Raw genomic sequence first — 24,075 nt, 5'->3', positions numbered from 1 at the left:
ACGGCAGGAAACGGGATGTTATAAAACCACAGAAGCCCCCGAACGCTTCTTCAGAACGCTGGAGCCGCACACAACTACTGAGACAGCGCCTGAACCAAGCTCTGCTCAACAGCTGATTGCAGAAAATCCTGTAATCCTCTGGAAATCCATCAACCTTAAGCCACACACCTGCAGAGGTTAAACAGAGCTGCTTGGGAAAAGTGGCTATTTAGTTAAAAAAGGAAATTGCAGTGCCTCACTCCCTCCAGTCCCAGCACAGGGCCCTGCCAGGTAGTTCCCACTTTTTTAACAAAGCACAGAGGTCTCTCACCGAAGGCAGAAGCAGCACAGAATAACCTTTATTGCCTGTGTAACACCTGCAGGAAGGGACAAGCAGAACATGGTATAAACCCATGCACAACAGATACATTAGTGCCTCTTAGAAATCTTTCAGAAGAAAAGCTGGAAAGCTGATATACCTCTACAGCCTCATGAGCTAAGGTTTCTCATTTATAAACTCATGTTCTTCTTTTAAAGCTGGTATTTTAAAGTGGTATAGAAATGCTTCTTTTCTAAGTGAGTAAACTTGTTTCACAATAAAAATATAGTTTAGTTCTATTAAATTTTCTTCTGAAAATAAATGTTTCTATTTTTCTATGACAATAAATTACAATGTATCACATATGTAGGCTTTAAGCAGAGTTACAAATAAGCAGGAATTAAGTATTCCAACTATAGTTTAACAGAATTCAAGGCCCTTAGTAAGAGATAAGCTGAAGGTGCATTTATAATCCAAACTCAATTTGACAAGGTAAATACATATAACTGAAGAAGATTTAATGGGATTTAGGGCTGCGGTACTTGTATATAGGATAAGTATTCATGAATTATCTGTTCTTCTTCCTCGAGTGTTAAATCCAGATAATCCTCTTCATGTTCAGGAATATCCTCTAGGATTTCATTGACTGCATCAGTCTCCATGTCTTCATCTGTTGGTGAACTGGAGGAACCTTCCAATAAAAAGCAGCAGCAGTGAATTCACCACTGAAAGAAGCTCCTGCTCTGCCAGCCCCTTCCTGCACAACCACCTCTTACAACTACTCTGCAAAGGACAGGGCAGGATGGCCATTTTTCCTTTTTAGTTAAACATGGTGTAGGAAAGCCTTTAATCATACAGGAGGGATCATTGCAGCTCTGACAACGAGAGAAAAAATATGTACAAGTTTCTTCTTTGTTAAGTGCAAAGTTATTGGTTATGGTTCTATCCTGTAAGGGACACGATGAAGGAGTATGGAGGGAGGTCAGCCATCTGCAGAGCACAGATCTGGAATAAACTCCTCATCCCTGCCCAGGACACCCTGAGTGTCACCTTTTCCCCTGGGCTGCTCCTGCCTGCAGCTGGTACCTGTCTCCTCTGGTCCCTTCCTGGCTGTCACTGCAGGGAACAACAGCTGCATTCCCATAACTGTGTTCCCAGTAAAAGCAGCCTGGGGCATTACAGGAACCCTGTGCCACTGTTTCAGCAGAAATTGCTTAACTATTTCCTACTAAAGCCAGAACAGCTTTGCCTCCCCTTCCCGCCCTGCTGGATCCAACATTCTCACCTGCAGACTCTGTGAGCAGGTCCTTGGAAGAAGTGGATTCCTCTGATGGGCTGGACCCCTCTGAGGACAGCAGCAGTGAAGGGGGGAGAACTCCCCCATAATGAGCAAGGGTTTGGGAAGCCACGTGGATGTTCCCTTTAAAGACCTTTAGAGCTTGCTCTGCCGACTCACGGCTGAAACCCATGTATGTCAGCTGCAGAAGGGGGAAAAAGGATTAATACTGAAAAGCTGGGGAAATCTAAGCTCATTTCACACCAGAGTCTGACAGGAATCTGACTGCATCTGACAGTCATCCTCTCACACAGAGAAAAGCACTGCATGCCAGGAATTCCAGGACACTGACTCTGGTTTACTGGAACAGTTAACAACAGGGCAGTGACCTATTAAAGGCATGAGGATGTTGAGCAGGATCAAGAGCCTCTTGTCTAGTACCAGACCAATTACTTTTCTGTTTTCAAAAGGAAACTTCAAAGCACTCCAGTGTATCAGGGGGGTGCATGTGCTGTTTACTTTTCCTAGGCAATAAAGTTTTCTTGCCTGACATCAATTACACACACACTCTAACTACTGACAAGCTTGTCAGACAGCCTGTCATGAGAAATACACATTCCAACTCCCTTGTGTACTGCAGAGTTTAGAGACTTGAATAAATTTCTCATTTGCTGCCTTTTCTGGGATAGAGCATTATAGTGCACACACTTTCCCTCCACATCCACACATGGCATGTTGGTGCAATGGGCAGGAAGTACACACAAATTACATGTTAGTCCCAGTGACTTCACCATGAAGAGTGGATGCCAGACCCTGGAGTGTGACAGCCTGATTGACATGGGTTAAAGAATATTTGTGCAGCTTTACTTAAGGAAAATCTGCTGTCTTTGCAAGCACAACTCAGAAACAAGACAACCAACTCACAAGAAAGCAAGTGGTCTAGCTTACTTGCTCAATACTTTCTTGGGAAACCTGAAACTGGTCCGTGGCCACAGAATCATCATCATCATCTTCCAAGAGTAACTCAGGATTGTCAAGAATATACTGCAAGAAAACAGAGAGAGATCAGAATAGAGCAACAGAGCTACAACAGTCCTCAACACAGTTATGAATGCAGCCCAATGGCTGATATAAGCAAACTTAAGTGATATCTGATTTACTGGGTCAGGAAATGCAAGTTCAGTTATTACAGCTACAGAAAGGGTAGCTATGAACTAAAAAATGTAGAAAATAACAATCTGCTAAAGAATTAAAAAAAAACCACAATGAAATTTCTTTTGTACAACACTACTTCTACTGAAAGATCACTTACCTTAAAGGCTTGGTCCAGGTTTCCTTGTGTCTTTCGAAGAGCCACCTGAGCAGCTCTCTCTGAGTAGCCCATACTTTTCAGGGTATTGATGTCTTCCAGCCGCCGCCGCCTTTTTGCCCTCTCCTCCCTCCTGATCTGTGCCTTTTCCTGCAAGAGCACAGACACTGCAAAGCTCACTGTGCATGGGAATGCTTTAACACATAGCCTGTGCATGTAGGATTTCTTGCATTTTTTTGCTTCAAGTTTGAATCTCTTGAAGAAAAGGCTTTTTTTTTTTTTTTTTTTTTTTTTTTTTTGTAAATACAGACTGTGCTGCCAGACACTCGTTCCTAAATAAAGCTGCATTTCCATGAGGCAGCCCTGTCGCCACACTTCCGCTCTGCAGATCGGATCTGGTGCCATCACAGCTATTCCAGGCCCTGTGTGGTAAGTGACAAACCCGTTTGGCAGATGGGCCCACAGACAAGACTTGCCAAGGACAGACAGTCAGAACTGGGCAGGGAGCCAGGGAGTTCTGTTCAGCCTTCCCTCAGCCAGTTGGCTTTTCTGTCCACACTTCACTGTCTGAAGTCTAGAAGTGCCTCCTCAGCTTACCAAACATCACTTCAGATCTGGGCAGCACTGTCTTCACTCACTCTAGCACAAAAAAATTCCTTTTCCCCTCCTGGATCTTCCAAGTACAAAGCCACAATAGGGGGCAGCCAAGCCTGGGAGTGACAGCTTGATCCTGGGTGGTTTATTCCCATTCAGATCACTGCTGAGTGGCAAACACTGGTGCAATGCCTTCCCATGTGCCTCTGTAGTACAACCACAGGTCTTTGGCACTCTCGTCCCATCTGCTTTGAGATAGAGCTTCCCTTGTTAGTGCATTAAGTTTTGGGTTCAAACTTGTGCCAACATGTCCAACTGTCAGCTACACCAACAGTGCTGGAGGGGGATAATCCAAGTCCTTAACTTAGCACCACAGTGCTCTGGCCACACAACACACATCTCATGGTGACCCATGACTGAATGCTTTCAGTGCCCTTACCTCTCTCCTGTTGGTGATGAGATTGGCAGCGTGCTCCACATTCCCGTGGCACGCCCGCAGGGCGAGGCGAGCTTCCTGTTCTGAGAATCCCAGGAGTGACAAGCGATCCACTTTATCAGGGTCTATGGACAGCTCTCCGTACAAGGAAGATGCCTGGATAGGGGAAGAACAAAATGACACCACTTACACTGTTAGAATACAAACAAAAAATGCCTCCCTGTTTCTCTGAGTAAGCAAAGAACAGGTGCAAGATGGAACCCAAACTGAGGGGCTGGAGTGAAGGACTCCAGAGTTTTACCTAAAGGGGTCTTACCTTCTGAATGTACTCTGCAGCCTCCTTTTCTCTGCCACTGTGGTAGTGCCCAATCCCTTGAAGGAGGTAAAGCCGTAGAAATAAAACCTTCTCACGACCATAGCTTCCCTAGGAGTTGTTTAAAGAAGGAGGGGGGACCATGTAGATAGAAGCATGTGGTAGAAAACCAGTTCATTATCAACAGAACACTCTACACATTTAGAGGAGACACAGTCAGGGCTTTGTGACACTCAAGAGTGCAGATAAAGCACCACACCTAAACCCCTGATAATGCCTGTGCATATAAACACAGGTCTGCCATGACCTTTTTGCCAGGCCCAATGTTTTCCCTGTGCTGACAGTTACAGAACCAGATGACAGGCTAATGATACAGAGGAAAACTTTAAGCTTCTAAAAGCCAGACTTGCAATACTTGAACAGTAACATGTAGAAAAAAATCCCACCCCAATTAAGCCAAACCCAGCAGACCTTGATGTCAATAAGCCTTTCGTGGTTCTCCCCATAGCACCTCTGGAAGCATCTCTGTGCTGTGGACAGTTTTTTCTCTGCATCATCCAGGCAGTCCAGCTGCTCCAGACGGAAGTAGCACCACACTATATCCAGCTGCAGCACTGCGTAATTATCAACCGTGTTCAGCAGCTCTGTGCTACACTCACTGGAAAATAAAACAACTCATTTTTGTTTTTTTCTGGGAGAGGGTTGTTTATTTTGCCCTCCTCACCACTTTTTAACATTCATAAAACAACATCAGAAGTGTGCACACTCATGTTGGAGAAAGCACACTCTTTGTATCTGAGGCAGCAAACTGACGCCAGGGGAAGGGGAATCAAAGACTGATCTCCTATTCCATTCACTGACACACATGACTGATGCCAATACTGCATCTTAAAGCTTATTACAGCAACAAAATGAGCTGTGGCTACTGTTTAATATGGCATCTCTAAAAGCATAATGGAATTAAACCCAGTGTAATCTTTGGGAGGACTGAGAAACTGTCTCTGCACACAATGCTGAGTACTGCGCCAGTCTCCTTGCACACCCACACAGACGAGAAACAGACAGGGACAGTATTACTTTTGGGACCTCAAAAGAGCAATTTAGGGCTCTGACAGCTGATAGGAAACTAATTTACTTGCAGAAGCCCTGGAATGGTTACTGACCTCAGCTATCTGCTCCACCTTTTACAAGAAATTATTACTTCACAGGAGCAACTGCAAATGAATATCCGTAACTGTCTCTCAAGCTAATGCAATTTATAACCTGGTACATGAATATTGACAGTTTCTGTTTATGTTGTTATGAAAGATTAACTTGCCCAGTGGCAGTATCTGTTTCAGCTGTTCTACATGAAGCCACCTGTCACTGCAAGTCAGCAGCTTTATCTGATGTTTCCCATCTGCAAGAGGGGGTGTGAAGCAACCTCAGGCAAAACTGGCCCTGATTTATATGCACAGGTAGAGGTTGTGCTGTTCCTTAATGGGCTGACAGTAAAGACAGACACAAGGACTCAAAATGTTCTTACCAGAAGTGCTTATCAGCATCCAACAAATATGGCAGTGCTATTTCATATTCTTTCTTCTTCATTAATGCTCTGCCCTTCTCATGGTAACCCATTGCCAGCACAAGAGCCTAGAAAAACAGATTGAGACTTTTGACTGCACCTCCCCTAAATCAAAGAGCTAAAAGGAAATATCCAAGTAATCCATCAGAGTCCTTGTTCTTCCTAGAAAAATACCACTGTATCAGTTCTGTAAGGCCAGTGCTATTTCACACTGCTTCACACTTTTCTCCCATCTGATAATGTCAGATACTGTCTAATTAAAAGCAATGGGTGTTACTGGCATATAAAATGCTGCACCAAGCTTACTTTAAATATGCAACCCCAGAGAGATTTTCACGGGTGTGTGATACAAAGCTCAGCATTTTTCTGGGTGCTGCACTTCCTAACAGCACCAAACTTGTTTTGCTTTGCTATCACAATTATCTTGCAAAACCTAAAAATTCACCTCCTGAAAAACCTCAGAACTGAAAATTAAATTTTGAATGTGTCAGGGAAACACTCCCGCAGTGTAACAAATGAAAATGTAATAATAATTCTGGACAGAAACAACCTGCAATATTTCCTCTGATCCTTGATCAATACTGATGAAATCTCATTCACTTGAACACTGGATGATTTAACTCTTCAGGTGAATTATTACATTCAGCACTTCATCAAAACAGCATGCACTGTGAGAGTGCAGTGTCATCCCCATCACCCAGAGACTCCAGGGGATGCAGAAATCACAGCAGGCCTCAGGAGAGGCTGCAGCAGCAACTGGAACACACTGGCTCATTTCTTCACATTTTTGTCACTGTATTTGTAAAATTTTGTAAAAATTTTATTTATCTTCAGAAAATCCAGTAATCCTGAAAGGCAGCAACTATCACTGTTCTGCTTCAGTGGCCAACATCAGGTGTGTCACTCCTCCTTGTAACTCAATACTTGCACCCCTCCAAAGGCATTTTCAGTTAAGAATGTGGAACTTTCTTAAATGATGAACAAATTTAAGTTTGAAAGGGGACACAGTGAAAAAGATCTAAAAACTGCTTTAACAGAGCCAAATTTAGAGACACTCATCGAATTTCCAAATGGAAATAAGGCCTAAGAATCAAGTGAGTTTCATGACTTTCTAGGACACCCAAAATTTATAATAGGCATTAAGATCAAGAAAATCAAAGCCTGTCTTAAACCCCCAAGTAAGATATGGACCACAAAGGGGTCAGTGCAAGATTAGACCTGCAATGAGATCAGGAATCAGAGATTGTCTCCAGATGATTGAAATATTCCCCACCACAGAGGTCTACTTCAACTGTATTTCAAAATCATTTGTATTAAACAAACATGTAGTTGGCCCAGGATTACATCCCCAGAAAGTCTGGCTGTATTTCAGTCCCATATTTTAAATGTTTCACAGATTAAGCTTTAAAGAGCCATCTTAGTGGCAATGTAAGATGCTTTCACCTACTTTTTTAGCTTGAGGAGGAATCTCAATTGACCTTCCAGTTTGATTAGCTATATCTAAGTATGGCACAGAGTCTGGATCCAAGTACTCCTCTGAAAGATATAAAAAAGTTTAGAATTTAAACTCCACCTTCAACAGAGCAACTCTGCTGCCATAACATTATTTTAGTAAGTATGTTGTTAAACAAAACAGCAAACAACAACAAAAAAATCAGAATTATATATAAAGGTTGCTTTTGTGTTTTTCTGGACATATCAACCAACAGTGGCTCTGGCCAGGTAAACATGAGGAACTCCTGGAAAGGTCACTGTGGAAAAGGCCTTGTGCATACAAAAATTCAGACACAATATTATATTAGAAGTTCCATGAATTACAAGGAAGTTTTCTTAGCAGAAGACAAAACACCTACATTTTACACAACATAGCATTTGAAATGATTTATCAACTAAAGCATAGAATATTTGAAAAATATAACTGAGCACAGCTGATAATGCTGAAAAAACCCCCCAGCTCATTATTTCCCTTCATCTTTAATGCTTGCTATCAAAGTATGAATTTTATTTTCACTTCCATTTGATTTACAATGAAAAGAAGACTTTCTTGTAGACAAAAGACAGTTAAGGAAGAGTTTGTTGAGATTAAAAGTTTCTGCCTGTGGTTTCTTTCAGGGGAAACAAAAGAATTGTTAAACTCTTACTACACTTCTCACAGAAGCCTCAGGCTGGGGGCCCATTACAGACTCTGCCCTTTACTCTGGCATTGGCTGTAACTGACAGTGGCAAAAACCATAAAGAGACCCAAGTTATTCAAAATATGGGATCTAAACCACCCCTTAAGTCCAAAAAAAGCAAACGCTTTTGTCATGTGTTCAAAACCTGATATTGTGGTAAGAAACCAGAAGTCACCAGCTTTGAAGCTTTGTTTGGGTGTTTCTGCATTTGGCAGGAAATCATTACCTGCTCAGCTTCACAGTTCCTTGTTTGTGGATTTGTGAAACAATGGAATAGAGAAGTGATTTAAACTCACCATCAAGCACTGCAGTTCAGAGACACAACCTCATTTTGAAGAATTATTACTGTTAAATTAACTAGATCCCTTTAACTTAATCCACAGTTGCCAGGAATCAACATCCAAAGGAATGAGAACACCACAGCCATGTTGCAGATGACAGTGACAAATGAGCTGCTCTGCACAATGAAACCATGGTTACACACAGCCATAGCTAAACTACCAAAAAAAAAAAAGTGTTTAATGACTTAAAACACATTATGCCACTGTGCCTTTGTCTACAATAAATCTAAAGATTCTCACAATTCATCAGTCCCTTAACTGCCAAGTGCCAATTAAACAATTGATTCATATTGCATCCTTCTCAAAGTGCCAAAGTTTTTTTTTTTTTGTAGCATTCTAGTTGTGTAAAAAGGACGGGGGAAAAAAGTTTTAGCCAACTTAAAATCTGGTTTTCAAATAGGCAGAAACCTAGAAAAGTGTGAATTGAAATTCAGCCCTGGTATAGGCACTCTTCCACAATGCAAGGCCTCTGAGAATGTAATTTTTGATGAACAAAAATTAATGAACACTCACCTCCCTCCCAACCCCACAAGCCCACTTACCTCTCTCTGCTAGAATTTCCAAACCCTTCTTAGTTCTTTGCATCTTGTCATTTATTTCTTTTTCTTTCTTACACTGAAGCTCTTCCTCCTGAACTTTTCTTTTGGTTTCCTCATCACTCTGTTCCAGCTGAAGCACCATCACTTTTGCATTGTGTGTGACACCCTGGTCTTCAAGGGTTTTACCTGCAAAATAAGAGTGTGATTATTACCATTCAACTACTGGAACTCCTGAAATTGCAAGATTTGAGAACTCAGTCAAAGCCCCTAAAAATTACTGACTCAGTCAGCAAAACTCAGAATCAGACTAGCATCTTAAAAGTGCTTTTGAACTGACTTTCCTTGTATGTTTCTTTCCTTGTTTTTTTCCAAACATTCAAAAAATACCATTATTTCTATTTCAGTTTATTGATCTTCATGCAAAAAACTGCAGTAAGAACATGTCCAGGATCATACTCCACAAGAGTACAGGACAGAGGAACTGGAAACTGAATCAAAGTTCCTTCTGCCAGTTCTGTGGTTCTAATTCTGATATATTCCAGGGCCATCAGCAAAGAAAAAGCTGTATCATCACTTCCCACATGTCTGACAGGTTGAGCAGGGGCAAAGCATTACAAAAAGTCTTATTATACAATAAGGTTTTTGAAGAAATTTAGAGTTTCTCCTAAATGTGCATTTTCAATGTTTCAACACTAGAAAAGGGGATTTTCTACATTCATTACAGTGTTCCTTTAGTTGATCTATTTCTATTTAAGAATTTGGATTAGCATAATTTAATACATTTCCTGTAAAGCAGAACGTGACAAATATAACAGGTGTTTTTTGGGAATTTCTGAAATTAATAGAGTTGCAAGGCAATTTTTCTTCTGAGAATCAGAAAAACAGAAAATTATTATAAAAATATCTTTAACTAGAGATACCTACCCAGATCAAGCTGCTTCTTATTTATTATTATTTTGACAGCATTTTCTTGTAATGCATATTCCTGTGCTATCCTGTGAAACAAATAATTTCATCCATGAATATAAATTTATAAGGTTATACAATATTGTTGTTAAAACAGCAGTAAAACCTAAAAACTAGTGCTTATAAATGGCTTAAAATTTTTGCTACAAAAGGCTCCTAGAAGTAAAATAACATCATCAGAGAGCTTTATGTATATTTAGAGAAAACCTGGGATACAAAATGAGGAAAAGCAAAACAGACAGAAAAGAATCTGATTGTTTTAGGCTTAAAAACACAAAAGAAACAGAAGGTAAATGTTCACTGTTCCGAGGATCTGCCTGGTTATAGATTTGGAGCACTGGTACTTGCTGGGGATTTACACAGAACTATCTTTTTCCTGTTTTTCATCTGTTAAACCACAGCTGTTCCCACAAAGAACTGCCCTACAGGGACACTGGACATCCTGTTCAGAGAATACATGCTAAGAAAAAGCTTAAATCAGACAAAAAAACGGGTTTGTTTGCATTTTTTTAAAATGCTCTGTGACAGGGTGGTGTCTCATGAGAGAAGCACAAAGGGTGATTGCACTTACTGGGATCTGAGCTCTTTGCCTGTGATGAACAGACTGGTTTCCAGAGGGATTTTCCTGCTCTGTAGAAATTATATTGGGTAGGGAAAAGAAAGAGGGAAGGAAAAGCATGATATCAAGATACTCTGGACATTTTCTCAATTAACTTTCTACAATAACATTTCTTTTCCAAATAACAAGCCTATTTAGAGGGTTATGGCTTGACATACATAGTAGTAATTTCCAGTTCTGCATTTGTTATACTGCTAAAAAAAAGCATTATAACAGCAGAATATTCAGAATTAAATAAATCTAAATTGAGAACCAAACAATTTCAATTATTTTAATTATGCACCTCCAATCTTAACTGTGCTTTGCAATTATGCCACTCACCTGTGACTGGCTAAGTTATGATTAATTCCTATTAGTGTCTCTGGTCCCAGATTAGATAAACTGAAATTTTAAATTAATTCATTTCTCTATTTGCCCAGCAGCATTATAAAGTAGAATTATGAAACTATTTGGTTGCTTTAACTGCATGACAATCACTTAAAACTCTCTGCCCTTTAGCCCAGGTAATTATTTTTCACTACAGGAGTGTTTTATGCATGAAAATAGAAGTTGAAACCTGACTTCAAAAGGGCAAAACTTAATTCAGTTCTCTGTTGGAGAAGCTTTTAGGAGCCTGCTCTAGAAGGCTGAGCTTTGGAATGGGCTGTCCAGGGAAGTGGTGGAATCTCCATTCCTGGAAGTGCTCAAGAAACAACTGCAAGAGGCACTGAGTGCCATGGTCCAGTTCACAAGGTGGTAAAGACTGGACTCGATGAGCTTGGAGGTCTTTTCCAACCTTAATGGTTCTGTGACTCTGTAATTCTATGAATTCATGAAGAGAACAGAAAATCCTGCTTCTCACTTCCAAGCTGAAGTGACATTAATATGCTGAATCAACTTCAGGTATTCTCCAGCTGAAAAAATTACATCTCTTCTTTATTGCTAATACAAGCAGTTACATCAGAAGGAATCAGATTGAAATAGACACTTAAGTCTAATTTACTTTTCTTAATTGAAAGATCATTTGCCATTAAATCCTAAAGGGAAAAATTACTCACCTCCTCAATATTATATTCCCTTGCCATGATATTCCCTATACCTGTGAAACTAAAATATGTAATTCCCCCCTCCCCATTTTTTATACACCTGACACAGATCACACACACAAAACACCTGAAAAAGTTGTAGTGAAAATCTCTGCATAGACACAGCTCTAGCACTCAAACCTCACAGTAAAGCTACTTATGCAGACTTTTCTGCAGTGTTACTCACTTTTCTACGGGGCAGATATATATCAAGCCTTGCAATCCCAGTCACTTTAAAATTCTCATTTCCGGTCCCACGCTCAATGGCTTTGCACCGTATTTCTTCCAGCATATTCTCTGTCTCATTCTCATTGATATTCAGCTTGAATGAATATTTTTGTACAAGCTCCTGAGGAAAGGAGAAGAAAAACCAGGAAAATGCACCAGCAGTATGACATGGAAGATGTATGACATCAACTCAGAGAAAAATATTTACCTTCATCTCTTCACCAGCTTCTTTTTTCTCATTAGTATATGGTGGTTTCCATAGCTGAATTTTGTCCTCTCTTAAGCAGCTTGTCAGTTTTGCTATCAAATACTTCTTTTGGGCCATTCTTTTAAAATAAAAGCACAGTTGGAAGGGAAAAGAGAGAAAAATAATCAGTCCTTTAATATAGCTTTCCTGTAGTAAGATATTCTGCTTTTCAAGAAGTCTTAAGTGACATTTTGGAACTCTGCAATGAATGATGAGTGTTAAATGCATTTTGGTGGGAAGGGGAAACTGAGGCCAAATTATGAGAAAAAAAATGGGGGGAAAAATCATTGAAAAGAGGGTGAAATTTGGATTGGAGTAGGGATAACTTACAAAGGCCCTGCCATTTCAAGACAAATTAAACCTCTTCCTATCCCCTCACGTGAACTGGGATTGCAGAAAGCGTCAATACATCAAAATTGACAATTCAGTTGTTCTGCCCTGCTCTGGATGCAGCTGCTCAATCCACCACTTCTGATTCAGCTCAGACAAAGCAGGAAGCTCTGAGTTAACAGCATGTCCCTGGGGAAATAAACCAAACACCCCAAAAACCTGGGAAGCCACATAGAGGGAAAGGAAGGGTGGGTGCAGAGGTCTCAACAGAAAAAAAAAAAAAACCTCATTATAAAGTATGGGAGAGTTGTGGCTCTTGGACACTGGGAATCACATGGAAAATGCCTTTTAAATTACATAGAAAACCATTTAAAATGTTGGCATACACGCACTAGGGTGGCCACAAAATTGGATTAATCAGTTTCACTTTTCTTTCAGAGTGGTTTCCATCTTCCATTCTTGTTTACTGGCACACAACTGTCAGGAGACAAGGGAAGAATTCCCCCAGTCTCAAAAACTGCTCTTGGCTCAGAAAAACACTATTTGAGGGGAAAAAAAAGTAGGCAAATGTCTGATAGGTGGTAAGTTTACTGGTCAGCCTTACCTCATGCCCAGCTTTATTAAGCTACAAAGAATTCCCTGGAAGCTGCACTGACAACAGTCTCCTCTAAACAGGAGTCAGAGGGATGAGCTGGGAAAGTGGATGGTTTAACAACCCTTCCAGTGGGATTGCTGCTATTTGCACAGTGTCTGTCAAAACTAGCAGAGACAAACAGACATTCTTTTTCCTGCTGGGATGCTGCTGCTATTATTTTAGAGCCAAGGCAAACAATGGCATTTACAAAGCTAAAAGTGACAAAACCACTCAAATTTCAAAACATTGCACTGTAGCTATTAATGCAGCTTTCCCCCTTTTCAAAAACACAGCAGGGAATTCTCATGAACAGCCTGTTAACCATAATTTTCCCACTTTCCCAATTTATGGCCATAATTCTACTTAACATTTACAAAAAAGTTACTCATGGTTTTGGGTCACCCAGATAAAACTTAAAATTGCAATCTATGCTTAAGACTAAGAATTGTAAATACAGGTGACATTTATAAACTGGTCATTCATCTGTTTATCAATACTATAGCCTGGTAAGTTTGTGATTTTGAATTAAATGATCAAAACAGGAAACAACACTGTAGTCTTCAATTAAACTTATTCTTACAAACTCCCTAAATAAAAATAAACTTTTGCTCTCTCAAACACAAAACCTGTGTTTTTATATGCAACACTTCTAGCACTTACGATAAATTCCATCACTAAATCACATTAGAATCCCTAGCAAAAACATCTGTGACTTACTCTTCCATAAGCCCTGAAACGCCACAGGCGCTCCTGATGTAATTTCACTTTCGGTATGAGTTTAAAGGGACTTTCTCAAAACTCATTGGAGTAAACAAGGAGGGGTATTTCCCCAGAAACACTCTGAATGCAAAACTCGGCTTTTGTAAATAAAATGTCATCCTTTAAGGCCAGTTTGCCTCATATGTGAAATAAAATAAGTGGAGAAGTAAGATGCGGGACATAAAATGCAGCAACCAGGTTCAAAAGGCGAACTGCCGATGGAAGGAACAGGGGATTGTCAGAAAGGTTCGGTAACAAAGCAGGACACATCGATTTTCCCTAAAAAGGAGGCAAGCACAGCCGCGACAGCTTTCTCCAGCTGACGGAGGGGAAAAGCACTGAACCAGCGTCATGAGCAAATCCACAGGGAGGGCAGCCCCATCCCTGCGGGCCCGGGGTGCCGGGGCATCCTCATCCCTCCCCAGGAACACATCCAGTGCCTCCCGGGCACCCTCATCCCTCCCCAGGAGCACATCCAGTGCCTCCCGTGCCCGGACGGCGCCGCTACCGGCGGTCCCCCGTTGCCACCGCGGCGGTGTCAGCACGGCCCCGGCCTCGGCCACCCACCTGCGCCCCGCGGGCTCCGCCAGGGGAAGCTCGGGGACCGAGGCAGCTGCTCCCTGGGCTGTTTCCCGGCAGTGAGGAAGGGAGGGAGGCGAGGGCCGCCGTCCCCGGGGGAGACGAGCGGGAGCGGCTCCTACGGCAGCCCGGAAGGCCCAGGGATTCGGGTGTGACGTGCGCGAAGCCGCGCCCCGCCCGCCATGTCCGCGCCCTGCCCTCACTGTGGGCCGTGCCCGCGGCCGGGCGGTGCGCGCTGCGTCGGGGTTCGTTTCGCTCGCAGTGTTGTTGTGTGGCGTTTGGTGTCTCCATGCTTTAAGGCCTAGCGAAAAGGAAAGGGATCGCGCCATCACAGCGTCAATTAGGCTGGAAAAGAGACTGACGTGTGATGGAACAATGCCATGTCAACCAGACCTGGCACTGAGTGACCTGTCCCTTTGTCCTTAGACATTTCCAGGGATGGTGACTCCACCGTCTCCCTGGGCTGCCTGTTACAGTGTCTAATCTTCCTTTCCGTGAAGAAATTGCTCCAAATATCCAACCTAAGTTCCCCTGGCACAGCTAAAGGCTGTGTCCTCTTTTCCTGTGGAGATTTACCCCATGGATGTGTTTAAGAACCTAAAGAGGGATGCCAAGAGCATGGACCAGGCTTTTCTTGGTGGTGCCCAGCAACAGGACAAGAGACAATGAGCAGAACAGTGATGCACAGGAAACCCCATCCAAACACAAGGAAAAATTCTTCCCTGAGCAGTGACCAAGTCCAGAACAGATTGCCCAGGGAGGCTGTGGAGTCTCCCTCACTGGAGATATTCCAGAACCATGTGGACACAATCCTGTGCTCTGTGCTCTGGGATGGCCCTGCTTGAGCAGGGAGTGAGGTGGGACCAGATGACCACTGTGACCCCTTCCAACCTGACCCATTCTGTGGTTCTGTGAGACATAACCCATGAAACAGCAGTTCACAAGTTCTAAGTGATGTCCAGATGTTAGAAAAATAAATTAATTGTTGATAGAATTGCCGTGTTAAGGTTTAGGGCTCGACATGTTTCAATGATCTCAGAATCAACCTTCCTTCCAAACCTTCCAAAGGAATTAACCTTCTTTTGGGGAAGGTTAACAAAGCTTGGGAAGAAGGAGCTACTACTGATAGTGGACACAAAGAATGCAGAATTTACAGGCCACAAGGACATTTGGCAGAACTCCCAAGATAAGGAAGAAACAAATAAAACCAACTCAATAACTGTGCTGAAAGCAGCTCCAACTGGGTAAAAGGTAATTCTGGCAGGGACACATCACAAATACTGACCCAAGAAACCCACAGACTCAAAAGATGAGAAAGTGCTTATTAGCATAAGAAGCGAATCATTAACCAGTAGAAGATAGAATGCTAATTAGGAAAGAACTATCTAACTTGTAGCAGATGAACAATAATGGCTAAATGGCTAAAAGGTATAAATATTAAAAAGTTTTGATAGTGGATATGCTTGATTTGTGGAAGACCACCAGCACCCAGGCTTGTACCACTCCAAAATAAATAATGTATCTCTCAAGTGTGTAATTATTGGCTTGTTGCATACCAGTTAATGAATCTGTGACAACAGCAGGAGCTCCTGGCTCCAGAGTGTCTGATGGCTCATCCCTGGGACATGACAGGGGTTTCCAAGGCTGCCTAAGGGACTGTCCTTCCAGGAGAGGCTGGGGCTGGGTTGGGGATGAGTGTTCTGCAGCCACCCCTCACCTGATGCCTCTGTGTGTGTGTGAGGCAGAAGTGTGCAGGTTAGGGTTTTTTTTTTTTCCTGTATTTTTTGAAGGCAGCAGTGTTGCAGGTAAGATTTAGCATGGGAGTTTGTATTTCCCTGTCAGTGAGGGCAGGCAGGGTCTTGCCTGGTTGTGGGGCTGTCAGAAATTGAGTTCAGAGATTGGGCTGGAAGAAAACATGAGGGGTATGGAAAACCTGGTGCTAAACATCACCTGGTGATAAACACCACCTCAGGCAGCTCAGTTTCACTTCTAGACCCCAAAATGTCCTGGAATGGCAGCAGACTGCAAAGCTTTAGGGATTTGGCTGTACAACGTGGGCTGCTCCATACTGTGTTTTGTATTTGAGGTTCTTAGGGGGTTGGGGCTTTTTCCTGGAATGTTTTTGGTGCCATAAGAGACATAAACTTTTATTTTAATGGGTAATGCCAGTTACAAGTAACTCGTGGGCTAATTCTTTCCTGTGACTAACAGCATGCTGTCTCAGCAGCAAAGGGATTTCATTCTATTTTACTCTATTTTATTTATGTGTGAATGAAATAATTGCTCAGCAGTGTGATTTATTCTAGAATGGATTGACCTTCAGGACTGTCCTAACATTTTCCTTAGGAAGTCAGGCAAACTACCATGAGGGTCCCATTTCCAGCTTGGTGGTGGGAACCTTAGAGGGATCATGGGCTTATGAACAAGACACTGAACTAGATTTTCAGGATTCCATGTTCTCCCATGTGCATAAATCAGTCAGGCTTGTCTACTGATAAACTCACAGTAAACTTGCTTTATGGGGGTCTTGAAATCAGTGCTTAAACTTGGCTACGTCTGTGGTAACAGTGATGAAAACTTCTGCCCATGAAGAAAAACATGAAGAAGTTAACAGGAAAAGTTTTGCAGATCAGGTACCCTTCAGAAGTGAAACAACTTTCTAGTATTTGAAGTTTTAGGCTTTTTTTTTTTTTTTTTTTTTTTTTTTTTTTTTTTTACTACAGCTGCTTTAGGAAAAAACCTGTAATTTTCTCTTGAAATGTTAGTATCACAACTTTTCTCATTACTCCACTAACAAGTGAAAATACTCTTTCATAATGCTCTTGGAAATTAAATTGAAAGATTCTCCAAAGCAAAAATGCCTTTTCTAAATTAGTTCCAGTCAGTGCAAAGCACAGTAATATGCTAGAGAAGCCTGAGGAAAGAACAAAGTGTTTGTAGGAAAGACTTTACAAAGGAGTTAGTTACTTGGTCCATGCATAAACCTGCACTGACTTTAAAACCAAGGTTTTCAAGGTCCGTGTTTAATTAAGATAACTAAATCAATCAAAGGACAATGAAGTTTTTGAAGTATTTCCTTCCAGGTAATTTCTTGTTTCATGTGGACTAATCGTTATCTAGTATTTTTCCCTGTTATACCTATTAAGTATATTTATGCTTTATCTTTTTTTTTTTATTCCTTCCTAATCATTCTTTAAATACTGAACTACTGTGAAGAAAAAAACCCAGTTACTATGATGTCCCATGGCTACCCATTATGAAATGGGGAGACATTCCCATCTCCAATTTTTGTGAAGCCTACATTTGAAAAAGAGACTTCTCTGAACACTTGCAGGCAGAAGTGGATGATACAGAGCTCCTGTTTATGTCATTGAAAAGTACCTGCACGAGACGGTCTCCTCCCTCTAAAGGTCTTGTAGAGGAGGAGACCTTATTAGTTTTCTAATGAAACACTGGGAATAGATGGGAACCAAAAATATATTATGATAGATTTTATGAATCAGAGAGGAATTATATTTACTAAGTCTCAATACAACAATAGAAATGAGCAGAGGTTTTATTAATTGATTTTAAAAATACATCAGTAATTATCTTGAATATCTTGAAAGTGGATGATGAAATCATACGTTAAAAATTATAAAGATATTAAAGATTATATAGTCAGAATCTTCCGTGGCTAATAGAAGTAGTAGACCCTCAGCAGGTTGATCTGTGTAACTAGAAAGACTTTGCTATTTTAAGTTCTAGTCAAGTTTTTGACTAAATTTTAGGAATTACTGAATATCTTCATTGTGAGACATATAAACCAAGCCTCCTTGCGGCTTCAGAAATTCTGGGCCCTTTCCTATTTGGGAAAGGGTAAAAGTTCAGTTTGTTGCAGGCTGGCATGCCTTTTGTAGCAGAAATCTGCTGATGAGCCCAAAGTGCTGCAGTGGCTGATTTCAGAGGAGGTTTTTGGCAGGAGCTGGAAATGTTGCTGCCGTTCTCTTTGCTGAGACTGTTCAACACGCTTGAGCTTCCCAGTTGTCTGAGCTCAGACAGTTCACTTGTTCCTGCTGGTTCCTTGCTTTGCAGTGTGCAGTTTCCCTTTGAAATCAGTCTCTGGTTGTCAAAACTCCATGGTGTACTGTTGCAGTGGGTAAGATCCCAGGAATCTCCGGATCCAGGGGCCTGCCCCAGGCGGTGAGCTCCCAGGTGGACGCGCCACAGCAAGTCATCTTCTGAGTTGCTGCCGTAGATTGTCTCCAGTGTGACCTTTCTGACAGGGGCGTCTCCTCTACATGACTTTGATCTTTTAACTTTCTTATTAATTAGAACAGGGTTGACCATTGATTCTGGCAGAACGGATTCATGCCCACCTGCAGGAGAAATACATTTGTGCGCATTTACTATGGTGGCAAAAAGCAATGGTGTGATTTCTGCAACATAAACTCATCTGAAAAGTTTTAACATGAGTTTTAGCTGTGCTGTTTCTTTCAGTAGCTGAGAGTAGCGCAAGTTCTTTTGATGCCAGGTTAATGAGTAGACCTACTTGTGCTTGTTTTTGCAGTGCTGAGGGCATAAATGATATCCTAATTTTAGTCAAATGAAAATGGAAATTTATCAAGGCAATATTGATCTAACTGGTACTCGAAGACTCATTAACAGCACTGATTGAGAATCGACTTTCAGTAATTAATTGCTTGTAAGCAAAAGTTCTTAAGGTGAATAGGGACTTGCTCAGGATGTTGGAAAGTGCTGTAATTTGAAAGACAAAATGTTCTGTTTGATAACTGTTTGAAGTTTGTATTCACAGCTTAATAATATTGTGACTATTTCCAGATGAAACAAGTTGTGAATGTCTTCTTTTTCTTAATGAGGCATCATTAACATTATAGGCTTGTATTTTAATATTTCACTGCAATTTTACTATTCCAGTCAGTATAAATTGTGTAAATAGCTTATCACACTAGTATTGCCTGAATGATAACTTAGAGGAATCTCCTTCCTCTGTGAAAGGTATAGAGTAGCTGTAACAGTTGGAGAGATTTTGGTCTCCTTTTTTTTATTCTTCTATCCCTATAGCTTAGTTTCTAAAGCACTAGGAAACTTACTGTTAAAAATGTTTAGGATATTAGGGACAGAAATGCTAATGCTACTTTACATGTACCAGTCATCAAATTGCTGGACATTACTGATTTTCTGTGCCTTGAAAATAAACAGAAACTGATCTATTACACTAAAGCTAATCTGTTGACACAAATGAAATATACTTCAGTTGGTATAAATATAGTTTAAAGTAGGGGTTGTGCAGAATGCTGGCTTTATTTACAGGGTTGATTTAGGGTGACTGTGTCTGTTGCAGTATAAGTTCTGAAAAACTTTAAAGGGAGAAAAGTAGACATAGAAGAGTGCTGATTATATTTTGAGTGTCTTTGAGCAACTGTTTTAAAAGGATTGTAAACCTGAGTTTGAAATGAAGCTAGTCTGAGTAGATTGCTGCCTTCACAAATACCCAACAGCACAACCTCTGCTTTATAGCTGCCTTTTGTGTCATATTACGAATAAATATTAGGAGATGCCAGACCCAGTTGATTTACTGGCAGTAAATGAACCTGTACAACAGGGATTTTGCTGAACGAGAGCTTTCACTGCTGCTTTTGGCTCCCACTGCCAGAACAACAAGCCCAGTATAATATCACAGAACTTTTTCTGCTCCTTGGCCATGAAGGGTTGATCTGATAAGAGCTGTTTTGCAGCATGGCTGGGAGGAAGAAACATGTCAGGCCACACTGGCTCTCATGCCACGTTATTGGGAGAAAGGAGACTGAGGCACGTGCAGAGCTTTGAGATAGAGGTGTGTTTGTGCATCCGTCTGTACAGTGAGGTGTGTTAACAGAATTTCTTAGGGTGACACCACTCGGAGAGATAAGAACACACAGTTCTCTATCATGCAACAGTGGGAATCAAAGTTATGACTGGACCTCATCCAAGAAATAAAGCTGAGCCTGGCTGGCTACAAAAAGGTCCACGTGCAAACCAGAGCCATGTGTGTTCTGGAGAACAGCTCAGTGTAGCACCAAGCTATGAAAAGCAGGGCTTGTTCTCTGTATGTGAGAGAAAAAACAAGAGAGAATGGGACTGAGAGACTGAGGTGAAGCACTTTGCATGTTCTTGTGGTGTTAATTGTGATCTTACCTGGACTGACATTGATAGGCAACATCAGAACATCTGGAACCTTATGAACTGATCATCAGAATAATTATGATCTGTATTGAGCTGATCAGAAAGTTCAGAGTGACAAATCTAGTCCAATTTTAATAGTGTGCAGTGGTTTTGAGTTCAAGGTTGATTTGATTCCTTGCTTGGCTACAGGTGCAGCACACAAAGTTGAGCAATGACCTTGGACAGAAATGCGATAGTCCTGAGCCACTGGGTGTTGAATTAACACACCTCCAACACTGTCCAAACTTCTCAAGAAAGCTGCAATTATATGGACCTTTCTTTCTGTCTTTCTGTCTTTTTTTTTCTTTTTTCTCCATGTAAATTGTGTATTATAGCCTTGTTGCACAGTTATTTACCATCTGGCCATATGCTGTCATCATTAATAGATATTTTTGGGGTTCTGGAGTGGCAAAAGTTAATCTTATCTCTAGTTAGCTTGGGAAATACTTGGAAGAGATTTCTGCAGTCAGAGCTCCAGTATTTATTCTGTTGTGACTGCATGTGCTGAATACTCCCACTTAATTCCTAAAGTAAATACTGTTTTTCAGCTTCTTAGCCAGTAAGTAATGGATACACTGCTGTATTATTCCCTAACTGGTGCCTTTCAAATCTTGTCATGGTCTTTGTTCTCAAATAATCAGGAGTGGGCAGAAGCCTGAATGTGGCTGTGTGTATTGGGGAAGAAACAGAACAAAGTTGTTTTCAGGTGACTTCTTGGTTACTAACTCCTCTGTCAAAAAAATAGAGAAGTTAGAGAGTCTTAAATTCTGTTTAAAAGTCCACGATTTCATGAGACCTGCAGACAGGAAGTGACAAACAAAGTTAAAAGTCCTCCAGAAAACTTGGAATTACTGTTCCAACAGTGGTACAACAAACCTAGTGCTCAAAATCCCTGTGGTTACATGGAGGGAGAGCTGCTCTGCCAGGCAGGAGTGAAACAGGGTTTTACTGGTAAGAACAGAGACCTTTGGCAGGGACTTCTAAGACCAGGAGGGACTGAAGGTGCTCTCCTTCCATGAGGGTTTGTGTGTCTGGCCTTTGAGGTTTGTGTGTATGTGTGGGGTTTGTGGTGTTGCTGTTGTTTTCACCTCCTTCCCAGCACAGCCATAATTTTACCCTCTAAGTAGGGAAGCAATTTGCCTGTCAGTACAAATCACTGATACATACATGGGCTGCCTTTTGGAACTACCTGGAATTTTGGGCTAGTGTAGGGCAGTCCTGACATGGCAATGTTCATTTCTGCTCCACATATTCCTGAAAACTGGGGCATGTAACAGGTGCAAAGTGCTGAGCCGTGTAATACGTTTTCCCAGCTTCCACAGGAATGGGTAAGATAAACTTTTAGGACCTTGAGAACCCAGCATAACAAAAAAAATGCCCTAATTCTGACTTCTTCTAACAGTGACATAAATTCTTTCCACACATGTTGTTTGAGGATAGAAGTTCAGTGCAGCAAGTTATGTGGTTTTGTGAATGTTTTGGGAAATGTACATGTGTATAAAAATATTTGTATGTGGATTTTTAGCCCTACTACATGTTAAACTCCCCAGAAACTGTGCAGTTTCTACTTACATATTTTAATCTTCAGATGGCCTTGCAAAAAATCTGCTCTGATTACATTCATTATATCTGAAACTTCATTTGAATTAATCTGAATAAAGGCTTCTGCTCCCTTTCTTTAACTAGCATATTTTTGCTATAACTGATTAGATGGGCTGTTTTGTCTTCAAGTTAGCTGCTTTTTGATACCTGATAAAATAAGCTTATATATATTTTTTTTTTTTTTCCTCCTCACAGAGATTTTAATTCTTTTTGGATGAAAGAATACTGAAGAAGCAAATCTGTTTTATAGTTCATCATTACATCTTTTGTTCTGATTGATTTGATCATGAAGTCTGACACAGCCAAATGCTAGAACTGCTGAAAAACGTAGAGGAAAGTGTAAAGAATGAAATAAACTAAGTCCTACATTTGTTGAGCTAAATACTAATATTTACTCATTAATGTGAAAGGTGAATGAAGTGTATTTTTTTATATTAAAATTAAATTCAGAAGGCAACTTCATTAGTTGTCTTAGTATTCTCAATATCACTTTAACTTGGAAAGCTAATGTATCAGTGTAGTATTGTCAGTAGTAGTCTGAATAAAAACTTTCAAATAATTGCAAGTTTCTTGTATAAAATTTGTTTGACATGGCAGGTAGATGAGTGATACATATTCTTACTTATTTTTCTATATATGCACTTTCCAAGCAATATGCACTGAAAATACTTTCAAAACAGGACTTTTTGTTCAAAGCTTATATCTTAGTTACCCACTATGACTTTTAATTAAAGTTATTTTTTAACAAAACCCCAGCTTGAGCTTATTACTTGATATTTGCCGTTGCTTCCTGTAGTCTTTCTTTACACAGATAGAGAAGGGAAAAAGAGAAAGATGACCCAGAATTGCTGGTTCTGATGGAAGCATTCAAGAGAAGAGAAATATTACAGAAAACGTTGCACAAATACACTATTCATAGACATGAAGAACATGTTAGTGTAAGGGTTACTATTTATGTTTAGAACTTTATTTTACTGATATAAAACCTGTAAAACCTTACCTCAAATAGGTTCGTCTGTTTCAAATACATAATAATATTTCACTGACATGAAGCTTCTTGCTATAAATATAAAACCACCTTTCAGCAAAAAGAATAAAACCCCAAAATGACAGAAAAGGAACTTACTTTTACCTCTCTTGAAGCTGAACACAAAAAGAACAAACTAGCTGTTATTAAAGATTTAAAGAAATAATCTTTACATTACATATGCATTTTTTTTCTACAAATATAAGCGTACCTGTTTTATATACAATAATGTGTGGTTGCAGTTTTTGCTTCTGTTTTATATGGTCATACTGCTCCTCAAGTACGCTTACATCCATCTTGGTGAGCTTCTTATCACCATCTGAAACCTGTGGCTCTGAGCTATGAGTCACTGAAAAAATACCAGTCACGTATTTGTAAGCCTTAACCATCTGTTGCAACAAGGAAGAAAAAGTCAAGCAGAAGCAGGACATTTCCTTCATTGTGCTGGCAAAAAAAACCAAAACAAGTACAAAGCATCTGAAATCTTCCTAGATGAAGGAGTAACTTTCTTCCAAGCACAGTGACTTGTGTCAGGAGCTGCCTGGTCTGCACTGAAGCTGTGGATGTCACTCAGGTTGTTTTCATGCCGAGTGCCCGGAGCTCCTGCATACAAGAGTTCACAATCAGGACTGCAGAGCTGGATTTAACGTTTACTCAAGGTTGTGAGCATATGAACCTTTGCCAAAAAAAACAGTGAAGGACAAACTCTCGTTAAACACAGCCAAGTGCAGAAAAGGCTGGGTAATACTGGTATATGTAGCAATGCTAATTCTTAAAGGCATGCTGTTGTGGAGGTACCCCCAGGCCAGGAGTTCCACCTGGGAAATCTTTTTCTTTTTTCCTGTGTATTTTGTGTCTCTCTCTCCACCCCCAGTCTCCTTTCCTTAACTTTCAGTTACATTCTTGCTGACGCTTCTTGGGGCAGTGGAGTGGGAGGGGAGAATTTTATTAAGCTTTCGTACTTTTGTGCTC

General features: G+C 40.7%; 2 protein-coding genes across 2 annotated transcripts; both read right to left on the bottom strand.

The window, feature by feature from the left end:
- Positions 1-14,365, bottom strand: NUB1 (negative regulator of ubiquitin like proteins 1). Its single transcript, XM_083865153.1, has 15 exons — positions 14,259-14,365; positions 11,930-12,047; positions 11,681-11,842; positions 10,382-10,440; positions 9,769-9,839; positions 8,848-9,030; positions 7,238-7,326; positions 5,752-5,858; positions 4,698-4,884; positions 4,230-4,337; positions 3,917-4,069; positions 2,887-3,033; positions 2,523-2,618; positions 1,584-1,776; positions 1-989 (listed from the first exon to the last, which is right to left on the bottom strand). The coding sequence occupies exons 2-15, from the start codon at positions 12,044-12,046 to the stop codon at positions 826-828; spliced, it is 1,836 nt and encodes a 611-aa protein (XP_083721279.1). The 5' UTR covers position 12,047; positions 14,259-14,365; the 3' UTR covers positions 1-825.
- Positions 14,366-17,822: 3,457 nt separating this feature from the next.
- LOC310919915 (uncharacterized protein C9orf152) lies at positions 17,823-23,801 on the bottom strand. The gene is given in 3 exon segments (XM_083879540.1): positions 17,823-18,118; positions 18,120-18,628; positions 23,315-23,801. Coding segments are annotated over 3 exon segments (813 nt in total). The 5' UTR covers positions 23,544-23,801; the 3' UTR covers positions 17,823-18,043.
- Between the last annotated feature and the right edge of the window lie 274 nt (positions 23,802-24,075).

The sequence above is a fragment of the Zosterops lateralis genome, assembly GCF_965231275.1.
Source record: "Zosterops lateralis genome assembly, chromosome: 1".
Lineage (NCBI taxonomy): Eukaryota > Metazoa > Chordata > Aves > Passeriformes > Zosteropidae > Zosterops > Zosterops lateralis.
The sequence above is the reverse complement of the archived record's forward strand: the minus strand, read 5'-3'. Positions and strand labels throughout refer to the sequence as shown.